A 16,594-nucleotide genomic window follows, 5' to 3' on the forward strand; every position below is an offset into this window, starting at 1 on the left:
TTTCATTTTCAATTTCACTTACAAAACATTTCACTGTTTTTGGTTTCTGTGTACGTGATCGGACATTTGATCCATTTGTGCACCTGCTTACCTAAAACTCTTGTTCTCACATTGCAATCCAGGGGATGGAATAACCTGAGCTTTGAATACTCAGTCATTGTTTATTTTGTGGTTCTTTATTGGGGGTCAAGTATCCAACATTTGTGGCTGATATCTATTTTACCTCTCCACTACCTTTCCGCCTTGTGTAGGCAGACTGTTTGACATCCAACTGTGGTTCCCGTAAGATTAGCATTTCTAAGACCAAATTTATTGTCCTTCAGCTTCCATGTTCATCTCCATATCCTGTCTCAGTGTGAAAGCTACTGTTTGTAGCTTAGAACAGCACAGGAACATGACCTTTGGCCCACAATGTGTGCCAAACCAATTAAATTCATAGTCAAATGCCTAACTCAACTAATCCCCTCAGCCTACTCAATGTCCATATCCCTCCATTCCCTGCACATTCATGTGCCTATCTAAGAGTCTCTTAAATGGCTCTATCGTATTTGCCTCCACCACCACCCCTGGCCAATGCATTCCAGGCACCCGCCACGCTCTGTGTGCGAAGGGAAAAAAAACTTGCCCCTTCTCGCCATCTGTGACACTTCGCATGCTCTCCATCACTTCAACTTCCATTTCCCCGGCCCTGACCGCCTCATTTCTTATCTCTAACTGCCGATGTGACATTAGCTGTCTCAACTTCACAACTCCCCTCACCTATTCCAACTTCTCACCCTCTGAACGCACTGTCCTCCACTCCCTCCGCACCAATCCTAACCTCACTATCAAATCCGCAGACGGGCGGTGCTGTTGTAGTCTGGCGGACTGACCTATTCATTGCCAATGCCAGTTGTCAACTCTCGGACACCTTCTCTTACTCATCCCTCCTGGACCCCTTCAAGGAGCATCAGGCCATTGTCTCCCACACTATCACTGACCTCACCGCCTCCGGAGACCTCCCCTCTGCAGTCTCCAACCTCATAGTTCCCCTACCCCGCACTGCCCGTTTCTACCTCCTACCCAAGATTCACAAACCCAACTGCCCTGATAGACCCATTGTTTCTGCCTGCTCCTGCCCCACTGAACGTGTCCTCATATCTTGACTCCATTATGTCTCCCTTGGTTCAGTCCCTTCCTACCTATGTCCGTGACACTTTGCATGCTCTCCATCACTTCAATGACTTCCAGTTCCCTTGCCCTGACCACCTCATTATCACCATGGACATCAAGTCTCTGTACACTTCTATCCCCCATCAGGAAGGCCTTAAGGCTCTCAGTTTCTTTCTCGACAACAGAACCAACCAGTGCCCCTCCACCACCACCACCCTCTGTCTGGCAGAACTGGTACTCACCCTCAACAACTTCTCTTTTGGTTCCTCCAACTTTCTCCAAACTAAGGGTGTAGCCATGGGCACTCGCATGGGCCCCAGCTATGCCTGCCTCTTTGTCGGCTACATGGAACAGTCCATGTTCCAAATCTACACCGGTAACACTCCCCAACTCTTCCTCCACTACATCAACGACTGCATTGGGGCTGCTTCCTAAACCGTGCTGAGCTCGTCAATTTCATCAACTTTGCCTCCAACTTCCACCCTGCCCTCATTCACTTGGTCCACCTCTGACACCTCTCACCCCTTTCTGGATCTTTCTGTCTCCAATAACCACAGACATCTTCTGCAAACCCACTAACTCCCACAGTTACCTTGACTGCACCTCTTCCCACCCTGTCACGTGTAAGGACGCCATCCCCTTCTCCGCCTCCACTGCATCTGTTCCCATGATGAGGCTTTCCACTCCAGGACATGTCCTCCTTTTTCAGTAACCGGGTTGCTCCTCTTACCTGTATCTCCTCTATCTGCACTGACCCCTTCCTCCACACCCCCGCCACCCCAACATAACAGGGACAGGGTTCCCCTCGTCCTCACCTACCACCCCACGAGCCTCTGTATCCAACACATCATTCACCGCAACTTCTGCCACCTCCAATGGGATCCTACCGCAAGGCACTTCTTCCCCTCACACCCCTCTCCACTTTCCGCAGGGATCACTCTCTCCGCGACTCCCTTGTCCACTCGTCCCTCCCCATTGATGACCACCCTGGCACTTATCCCTGCAACAGCACCAAGTGCTTCACCTGTCCCTACACCACCTCCCTCACCACCATTCAGGGCACCAGAAAATCCTTCCAGGTGAGGCAGCGCTTCAGCTGTGAGTACGAGGGTGTCACTTATTGCATCCAGTGCTCCCGGTGCAGCCTCCTGTACATCAGTGAGACCCGATGCAGATTGGGTGACTGCTTCGTTGTAAGCCTTCGCTCCGTCCACCGCAACAGCCAGAACCTCCTGGTGGCCACCCACTTCAATTCCACATCCCACTCCCACACTGACATATCTGTCCACGGCTTCCTCTACTGCCACGTTGAGGCCAGACACAGGTTGGAGGAACAACACTTCATATTCCGCCTTGGGAGCCTCCAACCTGACGACCTCAACATCGATTTTTCTAACTTCCGGTAACCCCACCCCTTCTTTTTCTGCCCCCCCCCACCCCCCCACCACTCCTTGTCTTCCCTTATTCCTATGGCTCCCTTCCCCTGCCTTTATGACCTGCCCATCTCCTCTCCTCCCCTCCCCCATCCTTTATTCCATGGTCCACTGCCCCCTCCTACTGGATTCCTCTACCTCCAGCCCTCAGCCTCTTTTACCTATCATCTCAGCTTATTACATCTCCCCTTCACCACCCCCCCCCCCCCCAACCCACCTACCTTCCCCTATCGCCTGTGCTCCTCCCCCTCCCCCCACCTTCTTTGTCTGGCTTTTGCCCTCTTCCTTTCCAGTACAAATTTGTCTTGGCCTAAAACAACATTGACTGTTTATTTCCCTCCATAGATGCTGCTTGACCAGCTCAGTTCTTCCAGTACTTTGTGTGTGTTGCTCCAGATTCCAGCATCTGCAGAATTTCTTTTCTCTTCCTCCCACCTTGAATGCATGCCCTCTGGTATTAGACATTTCAACCGTGAGAGAAAGATAACGGCTGTCTACTCTGTCTATGCCACTCATAATCTTATAAACCTCGATCAGGTCTCCCCTCAGCCTCTGCCACTCCAGAGAAATCAATCCAAGTTTGTTCAACCTCTCCTTATTGCAGATGCCTTCTAATCCAGGCAGCATCCTGATAAACCTGCACTCTCCAAAGCCTCCACATCCTTCCTATAATGGGGTGATTAGAACTGAATACAATACTCAAGGTGCAGCCTAACTAGAGTTCTATAAAGCTGCAACATTACTTCCCAACTCTTGAACTCAGTGCCTCAACTGTTAAAGGCAAGGATGCCATACACCACCTTCAACACCCTGTCAACCTGTGCAGTCACTTTCAGGGAGCTGTGGACTTGGACCCCAAGATCCCTCTGTACATCAACACTGTTAACTGTCTTGCCATTAACTGTGAACTGTCCCTGAACATTTTGATCTCCCAAAGTGCAGCACCTCACATGCCTTGATCTTTGTCTTATCTCTGCATGGGTTTCCTCTAACTGCCCAACAAATGGGACTTTGCTTCCTTTGTCAGACAGCAGTTTCATAGAACAGTACAGCGCAGTACAGGCCCTTTGGCCCACAATGTTGTGCTGACCTTTAAACCTTGCCTAAGACTATCTAACCCCTTCCTCCCACATATCCCTCTATTTTAAATTCTTCCATGTGCTTATCTAGTAATCTCTTGAATTTGACCAATGTACCTGCCTCCACCACCACCCCAGGCGGTTTCCCCCATTCTATCTACAATTTGGTGCTCTGGTTTATGACCTTGTCCTTCTGTCGTGACTCAGCTTATCTCACGATCATTTGTCCTGAACTTGCTGCATTCTAACCTCCATTTATGTATCTCTGCTCCAGCCAGCTGTCTTGTAATCTAAACACTTCCCTGCTCTTAGTAGCAGCCTATTTCTTCTAAGTGACCTTTAAGCCATCTCCACTATTGGCCTATTTTCCCATCATCCCTTTCTAACTTTTATAACGCTTAAGGTGACCCTATTACAAACTTTCCCAATTTTCTTATAATTCCTGAGGTTCCTCCTTCACCACCCATCTACATTTTCATCCAAATCATTTATATACAGCACAGACAGCAGAGGTCCCAGTACGGATCCCTGAGAGACACCACTAGTCATGGGCCTCTAGCCAGACTAAGTCCCATCGACCACTACCTTCTGTTTTCTATGGCCAAGCCAATTCTGAATCCGAATGGACAAGTCACAGTGGATCCCTGCACTCTAAAAGACAAAAGCAGAGGAAGTGACATACACACAATGCTGGAAGAACTCAGCAAGTCAGGCAGCATCTATGAGGGTTAATAAACAGTCAAAGTTTCGGGTCAAGACCCTTCATATATAGAAAACAAAACGTGGACATGAGTTCAGTGGGTCAGAAGTAGACAGAAACAATGGGCCTACCAGGGCAGTTGGGCTTGTGGATCTTGGGTAGGAGGTAGAAATGGACAGTGCGGGGTAGCGGAACTATGACGTTGGAGGCTGTAGGTGGGAGATCTCCAGAGGTGATGAGGTCAGTGATGGTGCAGGAGACCATGGCCTGACACTTCTCAGTGGGTCCTCTAAGAGCAGCCTCCAACCTCCTAGTTCCCCTACCCCGCACTGCCCGTTTCTACTTCCTACCCAAGATCCACAAACCCAGTAGGCCCATTGTTTCTGCCTGCTCCTGACCCACTGAACTCGTGTCCACATTTTTTTTATTATGATGGTTCTCAAACCGAAACGTCGACTGTTTATTTCCCTCCATAGATGCTGCTGACCAGCTGAGTTGCTCCAGCATTATATGTGTGTTGCTCCAGATTCCAGCATCTGCAGAATCTCTTGTCTCAACAGACGAAGTGAATCTTGCTGCTCTTCCAGATTCATCGGTTGCACGGGGTGACTTCTGCAGTCACTCAGTGCTTGTCCCATTCTGCTCAACACACGGTGTTTCTCCTTTCACTGTTCTACTTTGCTTGTGATTGTTTCTGCAGATTCAAGGCCAGGATGAAGTTGATGAATTTGGAAAGGTGATTACATTTCCTAAAATCTTTGCATTTTATTAGAATTGTTCCTTTGCAGCCAGTTTTGTGAAACAATTTTGTTCTGAGCATGGAAGGGATAGGCTGGGTCTGCGTTCCTGTGAGCAGAGGAGGCTGAGGGGGTATACAAAACAATGAAGGGCATAGATAGGGTGGATAGTGAGAAACTTCCCTGGGCAGAAGTGTCTCTAACCAGAGGGCATAGGTTTAGATTAGGGGGAGGAGATTTCGGGAATTGCTGGAAGAATTTTTTCACCCAGAGAGGTTAGCCAGGCTAGGTCTTTATTCCTTGGAGTGTAGGAGAATGAGGGGTGACCCTTATAGAAGTGTTTAAAATTATCAGAGGTATAGATAAGATGGACAGTAGTCTTTTCCCCGGGGAAGAGGAGTCCAAAGTTAGGGGGCATAGATTTAGAGTGAGGGGCAAATTTCAAAAGGGACCTGAGGGGCAACTTTTTCAAGCAGAGGGTGGTGGGTATATGGAACGAGCTGCCAGAGGAAGTGGTTGAGGCAGATACAATAGTGTCATTTAAGCTGCACTTGGATAGGTATGTGGAGGGGGAGGACTTGGAGGGATATGGGCTGAGCACAGGAAATTAGGACTAACTGAGTGGAGACCGTGGTCAGCATGGACTGGTTGGGCCGAAGGGCCTGTATCTGCTGTATTGCTCTATGACCCTCAGGAAATGAGGGCATAGGTTTAAAGTGAGAGGAAAGAGTTTTAAAGGGGATCTCGGATAAGTTTTTCTTGACACTCTTATGGTTGATATTTGGGATGTGATGCCAATTACTACGTTTGAGGCATTTATTCAGACGGTTAAATAGGAAAAGCATAGAAAGAGACGGTTCCTAATGAACAAATGGGATTAGTGTAGATGGCAGTTGTCGACATGGTCATGCTGGTGGTCTGAAGGGTCTGTTTCTGTGCTGCACGATCCTATGACTGAGCATCAAGGTGAGCACTCAAATTGCCAATGCAAATTATTTAACTGAGCATTGAGAAACCTTGGCATAGAAGCCTTCAGGCTGTGTGCTGGCAGATGGGATTAGTATAGATAAGTACATTTTGGAATTAGTGGGTCTAAGTGCCTGTTTCCATGCTGTACGACCCTCTCTCTTAAATTAGAGTCACGCATTGAATGTGAAGGGTAGTGAGGTGGAAAATGAGCGCGTGGATCTCTCTCCTTAGTTTGGATAGGTGGAGGATTGTGAACCTCTGGACAGAAAGTTGCAGTTAAATGGAAAGAAAGACATCTGCGAAGTATTGGTGTATAGTGTCGTAATTGGTACAGATACGTTGTTGACCTATTCACTGAAGCAGATGTGAAAATAGGCCTTGTGCTAAGAATTAGGAAATTAAATGTCATCCTCCTGCCTCTACCCACCACACAGCATTGAACCCAGGGTGTAAAAGTCTGAGAGCCTGCATTATGTGGACCACTTTCTGTATCTTGGGAGCTATTATCAAGTGTGACCTTCAGCCATCTGAACCATAGAACAATACAGCACAATACAGGCCCTTCGGCCCACCATGTTGTGCCGACCTTTAAACCACGCCTCCTATCTAACCCCTTCCTCCCACATATTCCCCTATTTTAAATTCCTCCATAAGCTTATCAGTGGGTATGGAAAGAATATGAAAAGAATATTTGGGAATACATAACGCTTGACTCCTTAAAATGAAAGAGCATCAAGGAAGATAATGAGGTCTTTCCATTTCTTGCTCAGTAGCATAAACAGTGGAAAGTGTGCACTACCTCCCAAACTACCCACCTGGGGAACATCAAATACCACTGATTTCACCTATTGCAAATGTATGGAAGATTGTTGTCAGGGCCTCTGCAATTTCCTCAACAATTACCAATGCATTCCATCTGGACCAGGTGGTTTCATAGAATCGTAAAACACAGGAACGAGTCTTTATGGCCCATCTCGTCCATGCTGACCACGATACCTATTTTTGCTGATCCCATTTGCCTGCATTAGATCCGTACCCCTCTACGCCCGATCTAGGTACCTGTACAATGCCAGCTGGCCTTGCACTAGCCAAACTCACATCCTCAGGAAGGACGAGCCACAGACATACTCAAACATCACCATTAGCAGGTTCCACCTGAAGGTATGCACTATCCCAAGATGGAAATATATTGTCGTTCCTTCATTGCTGTTGAGTTTAAATCCTGGAACTCCCAATAGCACTGTGGAGTACGGTACCTTGACCAGAATAAAAGTGGTTTCACAGCTTCAAGGGCAGGGAAGGATGGGCAGTTGATATTGTCCTTCAATCTTTTTATTAAATTTCAAATTAATACACATAGCAATAGTGATTATACACATGGTGCGAAGGGATCAGGTTTACAATAATAACAGTTGACATATGCAAACACAGGGAGTAAAATATATAATCTGAACCTCCCAATCTCTTACTAAATGAACATGATACAAAAGAATTTGAAAAGAAATTTGATTATATGAAAAGAGAACCCCAAAATTAAAAAAAATAAACAAAAGCTTCAAAACAAAAAGCTGGACTGTTATTTCTTCGGTTGAAAATCATTATTATGTCATTAGCTCTGCTCCTCTATATTCAAATAGAAGGTTATTGAAAGGGATTCGAAAAAGGTCTGCTTACATCATATGGAAGTACTGAATAAATGGGCTCCAAATTTCCTCAAATTTAAGCGATCAACAGTACCACTCCTAATTTTTTCTAAGTTTAAACATGTTATAGTTTGAGAAAACCATTGAAATGTGGTAGGGGGTATAGGATCCTTCCATTTAAATAGAATGGATCTCTTGGTCATTAATGTAACAAAAGCAATCATACGACAGGCTGAAGCGGATGGATGGCCAGAATCCATCATTGGTAACCCAAAAATTGCAGTAATAGGATGAGGTTGTAAATCAATATTCAATACAATTGAAATAATATTAAAAATGTCTTTCCAATATTTTTTCCATAAGAGGGCAGGACCAAAACATATGTGTCAGGAAAGCCACCTCCGAATTACATCTATCACATATAGGATTTATATTGTAGCGGCTCACTGTCTGAGCAAGCGAACTGGTTCAGTGGTTGGGTCGTGCGTCGTCAGAGTGGCAAGGCCCAAGATGGCGTTGGACCTTCGTCTTCCCCGAGTGACGGGGAGAACCCACGTGCGGGAAAAGTTTGATGACGTAGCGCATATGTCATTTCCGTTTTCGGTGGGTGGAAACCGTTCCTCTTAAAAGGCCTGAGCAAGGCGGGAAAATAAATCAGTTTTTGTTCTGCAGCCCACCAACTAGTGTCTTGCTTTCACGTCGTGGTAGCAGCCACGACATTGGTGACCCTGATGGTCCAAACGGATTTTGGACCCGCACAATGGACGACAATGTAGCAGCTAACGCAGTGGCACTCAAGCTGCTCACCTTTTGGACGCTTTGGCCCAGCGTCTCGTTCGACCAGGCTGAAGCACAATTCCAACTTCGGCAGATCACCTCTGACTCCACAAAGTACTACCATATGGTCAGCTCTCTGGACCAGGAGACAGCCACCCAGGTTGGAGACTTCATCCAGTCTCCTCCTCCGGAGGATAAGTACCCAGCTTTCAAAGACCTTCTTATTCGGACCTTCGGCCTCTCTCGTACGAGCACGCCGCCCGCCTGCTTCATCTCGACGGCCTGGGGGACAGATCCCCATCGGCCTTAATGAACGAGATGCTGGCCTTGGCTGAGGGATACAAGCCTTGCCTAATGTTCAAACAGGCCTTCCTCGAACAACTACCCGATGACATTCACCTGCTGTTGGCCGATGCCGATTTCAGCAACCCACGTGAGGTAGCTGCCCGGGCAGATGTTTTGTGGAAGGCCAAACACGAGAGCGGGTCTACTGTTGGCCAAATTGCCAGGCCGCAAGCCCAATGCCTATCTAAACCGGTCCCAGCAACTGAGCGACCATACCCCAGAAACGCAGAAAACGACACTGGCGACCAGCTGTGTTTCTACCATCAGAGGTGGGGCGCGGGAGGCCCGTTGATGCCGCCCACCCTGCAGGTTTCAGGGAAATGCCAGGGCCAGCTGCCGCTGATGGATATGGCGGCTGGCCACCGATACAGCCTCCTATTCGTTGGGGACAAGCAGTCCGGGCGTCGTTTCCTCGTCGATACTGGAGCAGAGGTCAGTATTTTTCCCCCGACCGGCCGCGACACTTGTAACAGGCAACAAGGTCCTGTGCTCAATGCCGCAGATGGCACAACGATATGGACTTTCGGTACCCATACAGTTCAATTACAATTCGACGACAGCCGTTCACTCCTGGGAGCCAATTTCCTTTGGGCCCACAGCCTGTTAGTCGACCTGCGAGGGAAGCGGCTAGTGCACTCCAGAGCTTTCCAAACCTACCCCCGGGAGAAGCCAGACTACCGGCCCTGCGCCTGGACTCCGTTTCCCCGTCCGGCAACTAGTTCACCAAGCTCCTAGCTGAGTTCCCATCGGTTTTGGCACTTCAGTTTACAAATTCGATGCCCAAACACGGGGTGCAGCACCACGTCATTACCGCAGAGCCACCCCTTCATGCCCGAGCATGACGACTACCTCCAGACAAGCTCCACCTGGCAAAGGAAGAGTTCCGCCGCATGGAGGAGCTGGGGATCATTTGCAGGTCAGACAGCCCCTGGGCCTCCCCCTTGCACGTGGTCCCCAAAGCCAGCAGCGGGTGGAGGCCCTGTGGCGACTACCGCAGGCTGAATGACACCATCACCCTGGACCGCTACCGCATCCCTCACATCCAGCCTACACAGGGCCCACATCTTCTCCAAGGTGGACCTCATCCGGGGATACCACCAAATCCCGGTCCACCCTGATGACGTCCCCAAAACTGCGCTTATCACTCCATTCGGCCTCTTCAAATTCCTTCGAATGCCGTTCGGCCTGAAGAACACCGCGCAGACTTTCCAGCGGCTGATGGACGCAGTAGGCCGAGACCTTGACTTCATGTTCATTTACTTAGATGACATACTAATCGCCAGCCGTGACCGCCAAGAACACCTTTCCCACCTTCGCCAACTGTACTCCCGTCTCCGTAATTTTGGCCTCACTATCAACCCGGCCAAGTGCCAATTTGGACTTGACTCTATCAATTTCCTTGGCCACAGAATTACCAGCGAAGGAGCAACGCCCCTACCCGCCAAGGTAGACGCTATCTGCCATTTTGCCCGTCCCAACACAGTCAAAGGCCTGCAGGAATTCCTGGGGATGGTCAACTTATACCAACGGTTCATCCCTGCAGCAGACCGTATCATGTGCCCTTTGTTCTTGCTGATGTCTGGCAAGGGCAAGGACATTGCCTGGAACAACGAGGTTGCAGCTGCCTTTGTTAAGGCCAAGGACGCCCTGGCAGATGCCGCGATGCTGGTACACCCTAGGACAGATGTCCCAACCGCCCTCATGGTGGACGCATCCAACACCACGGTTGGTGGAGTACTGGAACAACTAATCGAAGGCCGTTGGCAACCTTTGGCATTTTTCAGCAGGCACCTTAGACCACCCGAACTGAAATACAGCGCTTTTTATCGGGAACTTCTAGCGCTGTACCGGGCGGTCCGGCATATCTGGTACTTTTTAGAAGGCAGGCCTTTCACTGCTTTCACTGACCATAAGCCTTTGTCCTTCGCCTTCTCCAAGGTCTCCGATCCCTGGTCAGCTTGTCAGCAGCAACATTTGTCCTACATTTCCGAATTCACAACAGATATCCAACATGTCTCCGGAAAGGGCAATGTCGTTGCTGACGCATTTTCCAGACCGACCATCCACAGCCTGTCCCTGGGTGTTGACTACATGGCCCTGGCTGATGCACAGCAAGCCGACGACGAGCTGCCCAGCTACAGAACCGCAGTCTTGGGCCTGCAGCTCCAAGATTTCTTAGTCGGTCCAGGTCAGCAGACCCTCCTTTGCGACATCGCAACAGGTCAACCCCGCCCTATAGTTCCTACTGCCTAGCGAAAACTCGTTTTCGACGGTACACGGGTTGGCGCACCCATCCATCAGATCAACTGTTCGACTAGTCACCAGCAAGTTCGTCTGGCATGGCCTGCGCAAACAGGTCAGTGAGTGGGCCAGGACTTGTCCGCACTGCCAGACATCAAAACTCCAACGACACACCAAGGTTCCGCCACAGCAGTTCGAGCCTACCCATAGAAGATTCGACCACATCCACGTCGACCTCGGTCCTCTGCCAGTTTCAGGAGGAGCCCGGTACCTCCTTACCATCGTGGACCGGTTCACGAGGTGGCCAGAGGCAACCCCTCTATCCGACATCACGACTGATTCCTGCACCCGGGTGCTGCTCACAACTTGGATCTCACGTTTTGGTGTTCTGGCCCACACCACTTCAGACAGGGGCACCCAGTTTACCTCCGGCCTCTGGTCTGCATTAGCGAACGTGCTAGGGATGCAGCTGCACACCACCACGGCCTACCACCCTCAATCAAACGGGTTAGTGGAACGTTTCCACTGCCATCTGAAATCAGCCCTGATGGCCCGCCTGAAAGGTCCTAACTGGGTCGACGAACTACCTTGGGTCCTGCTCGGCATACACATTGCCCCCAAGGAAGATCTCCACCCTTCATCAGCTGAACTCGTGTACGGTGCGCCCCTGGTCGTCCCAGGAGATTTCATACCCACCCTTCAGGGCCAAGAGGAACAACCCGACAATCCTGGAAAGACTGTGTGAGAGGCTTGGCAGCTTGGCACCGATTCCCACTTCGTGGCATGGTCAAGCCCCACCCTGTGAGCCCAAGGAACTATGAGACTTTAAGTTTGTTTTCATTTGCAGGGGCACACCCTGGGCACCGTTGCAACGACCATACTATGGGCCATTCCGGGTCATCAGGAATAATGGGTCCACCTTTATTTTGGACATTGGGGGCAAGGAAGAGGTCTTCACGATGGACTGCCTCAAACCGGCCCATTTAGATCTACAACAACTGGTCGAGGTCCCAACACTGCGACGCAGAGGGCGACCTCCTAAACAACGGTTAGCACAGCCCGCGAACCTTAGGGACCGTATCGGCGGTTCTGGGGGCGGGTGGGGAAGTGGGGGTTGTGTAGCGACTCCGTCCGAGCAAGTGAACCGGGCTCGGCGGTCGGGTCGCGCGTTGTCGGAGCGGCGAGGCCCAAGATGGCGTTGGGCCTTCGTCTTCCCCAAGCAACGGGGAGAACCCGCACGTGGGGTAAGTTTGATGACATAGCGCATATGTCATTTCCGTTTTCGGTGGGCGGGAACCGTTCCTCTTAAAAGGCCCGTGCAAGGCGGGAAAATAAATCAGTTTTTGTTCTGCAGCCCACCGACTAGTGTCTTGCTTTCACGTCGCAGTAGCAGCCGCTACAATATGATGATAAAAATGTGCTAACTTATCCTTAGACATATGGGTCCTGTGAACCACCTTAAACTGTATCAAAGAATGTCTAGCACACATTGAAGATGTATTAACTAATTGGAGAATTTTGCTCCATGTCTCTATAGGTAAGGATATCTGAAGTTCTCTTTCCCGTTCATTCTTAATTTTATCAAGTGTCTCTAGACATATTTTCATAATCAGATCATAAATTATTGCTATCAAGCCCTTCTGATAAGGATTAAAACCTAAAATTTTTTCTGTAATTTCAATTTTATGTGGTACCGGAAAAGTAGGTAAAATAACTTTTAAAAAATTTCTAATCCTGTAAATATTGAAACAAATGTGATCTAGGCAAATTGTATTCATTAGACAACTGTTCAACAAACAAAAGACAATTATCAATGAATAGATCACGAAAGCATGTTATTCCCTTCATTTTCCATAAAGAAAAAGCTACATCAATTCTAGATGGTTAAAGAAAAAATTGGATTGGATAGGACTTGATAAAATGAATTTATTCTATCCAAAAAATTTATGAAATTGAAACCATATTCGTATTGTATGTTTAGTTATTGGGTTAATCATTTGTTTACTCAATTTAGTAAGCGCAAAGGGGAGCGAGGCTCCTAAAATAAAAGCGAATGAAAACCCTCGCACTGACTCATGCTCAAGATACACCCATCAGGGACATTGAATTACATCTAACTCTTGTGTCAAAAAAATTGAATATCTAATATTAATTGCCCAGTAGTAAAAGGGCAGTTAATATTGGATGTGCTGGCAATACACAGATCCTGAAAAATGAATTGACATCTTTAGTCTTGATGAGTCAAGCTGTGTATGCTCGGTGTTGAGTGAAGCCTTGCATTTCATTTGAAACCTGCGGATTTTGATTTGTTTGTAAGTCAGCCTCCATCTCCCTGTTGTTAATTTATTACATTTTCGGTGCTTGTGTTCCTGATGAGCACTCTACTACCATAAAGCTAACTTTTGTTTTTATTATCTCCGTCCAACTGCCCTGCTGCAGTGTTTAACTATAGATGTTTCTGGACAGAAAAGCAGCATTGTGGGGTGGGGGATGGTGAACAAGGCATTAATGGCAGATGTGCCTGTATCTGTTATCAAATAACCTGTCCGCATCAAGTGGGGATTTACTTGTGTTTTTTCCCCATGTTTAGCTGGAAGCAAATACTTACTATCTTATGAAATATTACATTTTAAAGCCTGATAATTGGTTATGCTAAACAAAACCATGTTAAAATGCCTCTGTGCTTTGACTGTGGAATCAAAGGTTGTGCGTTGTAACCTATTTTGCTCTTTGCTTTATATCCCTGCAGACTTCAGGAGGGATCTGCCACTATCTGTCTCGTGCCTGCTGTGCAGCACTCCCTCTCCAGTTGCTCCTGCTCCTTCTGTTGCTGCTCGCCTTCCTACTGCCTCTCATCGAGGAACAGGACAGCTGCAGTGTGGTCAACAATTTTGCACGTTCTTTCTACCTGACGCTACGATATCAGGGTCCACCTCCAACATAATCAGACACATTCTCATTTTTCACAGCATATCCAATGCAACCAACTCCCTGATCTCGCTCTGAACTGTATCAAATATTTGTCAGCCTGTAATGTTTTGGCACTAACTGGTGGCCATTTCACCAGAGATGCTGCAAGATTCGCTTCATTCTCTTATCCTCTTAAATGTAACAACAGCAGTATTCATCTTTTATTTTGCTACCTGACAGAATGTGGCAGAAATTGTTTTTTTTTGAAAGTGTTAAAGCAGTGAGATAATGAGATCTGCTTGAGGTTAAAGTTCATTTATGTTATTTAGCAGGCATTTCTCGCATAACAACAATGGGCCATTTTATAAACAATTTTTAAAATGTATAAGCTAAAAATAATTTATTAGGAGGAATGGTTAACCATTTTTAAGTTTAAGGCTAATATTTGTGATTCTGACCCTCATCTTGCATTGAGACAATGAGACCCAATTTTTATTTGTAGAATTCTGAGGGGTGTATCTTTTGTGACAGGCCAGTTTGTGAGATTGTTTTATCAATGGGCGAAAACTCGTCTATATCTGTCAAAGTTACCCATGTGTGAAGTTTTCTTAACTGCAGAGCAGTTGTGATAATTAGAAATTACTGAGATGAAGGCAAAGTTCTGTTATAAATGTTATTCTTAATTGTATAATTAATGTTTGACCACCTTATTGTTGTCACTTCCATAGATTTTGTTAAGACAAAGTTACTTAGAACACCAAGTGTGTCATATCACTGTCTTGCAGCAGGAGAAGTGACTGTTCAGCCTTTCATATTTGGGTAAAAGTTTGAAAGAGCTTTCCAATCAGTTCCATTCTCCTGAAATTCTTCATTCCCAGTTTTTCTGTATATATCTTGTTCCCTTTGTTTATAAGTTATTGAATCTGCTCCCACTCCTCTCTCTCAAGCAGAGCATTTAAAAAAAACAAAAGAATTAAGTGGGAGTCAAAGGAATTATCAATTAACTGGAATACATTGCCTAAAAGGGTGGTCAAAATAGATTCAGTAACTTGCAATAGAATTGAATTTACATTGAGGTGAAAATGTTGCAGGGCTACAGGGAAGGAGTTGAAAAATAGGACTGATGGGGATCTTCTTGAATAGAAAAAGTCAAAGTCAAAAGTAGTTTTATTGTCATATGCACAAGTGCAATGTAAAACGTTACTTGCAGCAGCATCACTGGCACATATCAGACTTGGACTGTAACATTTTTATCTTAACATTTCTGCTCTATGGTTACTGAACTTCCTGGAAATGTTTTCTTATTTACTATTTGTGAATTAATAGATAATCAAAATTATAGGTAATCATTCCCTACTCATAAGAGAATAACCCAACTTTCTCCATGTGACTGAAGTCTCTCATTCCTGGGACACAGGAACAAGTGTGGAAAATCCACCATTCAGTAAGATCGCTGCTGATTTGATTTTTCCACCCCCTTTCCTCATAACCTCCAGTTTTGAATTGCAGAGGAATTGGTCTCGGTGTGAATACATTCAGCATCCACTGCTTTTTAACATGGAACTTAGAACAGTACAGCATGGGAACAGGCCCTTTAGCCCACCGTGTCTGCACTGAACACAATGCTGAATTAAACTAATTCTCTTTTTTCTGTATACAATCCATATCCTTCCATTCCCTGTGTATTCATGTGTCTATCTAAGAGCCTCTTAAACACCACTATCATATCTGCTTCCACCACCACCTCTGGCAGCCTGTGTCAGTCATCCACCACTCTCTGTATGAAAAATCTTGCCCTGCACATCTCCTTTTAAACTTTCCCCCTCTCACCTTAAATGCATGTCCACTAGTACTTGACAGTTCTACCCTGGAAAAAGATTCTGACTGTCAACCCTATTTATGCCTGTCATTATAAACTTCTATCAGGTCTCTCCTCAGCCTCCACCGATCCAAAGAAAACAACCCAAGTTTAGCCAACCTCTCTTTATAGCTCATATCCTCTAAACCAGGCACCATCCTGGTAAATCTATTCAGCACCCTTTCCAAAGCTTCGCCATCCTTCCTGAAATGGGGCGACCAGAATTGAACACAATACTCCAAGTGTGGCCTAACCAAAGTTTTATGTAGCTGCAACATAGAGTTGTACAGCATAGAAAAGGGCCCTTCAGCCCATATGTGTCCATGCCGACCAAGATGTATATTCCTGCTAATCTCACTTCCCAGCACTTGGCCCATATCTCTCTGAACTCTTGTTGTCCATATATCTGTCCACCACATACTTAAATATATAATGTACCTGCCTCACCCACTTCCTCTGGCAGCTGGTTCCATGTATCTACCAACTGTGTGTGTGTGTGTACATATATCTATATAAAAATAAATTTAAAAAAAGTTGCCCCTCAGGTTCTTATTAAACTTTTCACCTCTAACCTTAAAACTATGTCCTCCAGTTTTCGATTCCCCGCCCCTGGAAACTCTCCCCAACAATATTGTGGTATAGCCACACCTCAGGGACTGCAGCGATTCAAGGCAGCTCGCCACCACCACCTTGAGGGCAATTAGGGATGGACAGTTGAATACTGACTCGTCCTGGGAAGCCCATATCCTT

At 46.9% G+C, this 16,594-nt stretch overlaps 1 protein-coding gene across 1 annotated transcript in view; it reads left to right on the forward strand.

Annotated features, from left to right (window-relative positions):
• syne3 (spectrin repeat containing, nuclear envelope family member 3) overlaps nucleotides 1-16,380 on the forward strand; it is a 98,900-nt gene extending 82,520 nt beyond the window's left edge. Inside the window, exons 10-11 of the mRNA XM_052030893.1 lie at nucleotides 5,065-5,100; nucleotides 13,826-16,380. Of these exons, the coding sequence (XP_051886853.1) occupies nucleotides 5,065-5,100; nucleotides 13,826-14,020 (231 nt within the window). The 3' untranslated portion in view covers nucleotides 14,021-16,380. The remainder of the gene's footprint in view (nucleotides 1-5,064; nucleotides 5,101-13,825) is intronic.
• Nucleotides 16,381-16,594: the final 214 nt, after the last annotated feature.

The sequence above is a fragment of the Pristis pectinata genome, chromosome 1 (assembly GCF_009764475.1).
Source record: "Pristis pectinata isolate sPriPec2 chromosome 1, sPriPec2.1.pri, whole genome shotgun sequence".
In the NCBI taxonomy this organism is placed as follows: Eukaryota; Metazoa; Chordata; class Chondrichthyes; order Rhinopristiformes; family Pristidae; genus Pristis; species Pristis pectinata.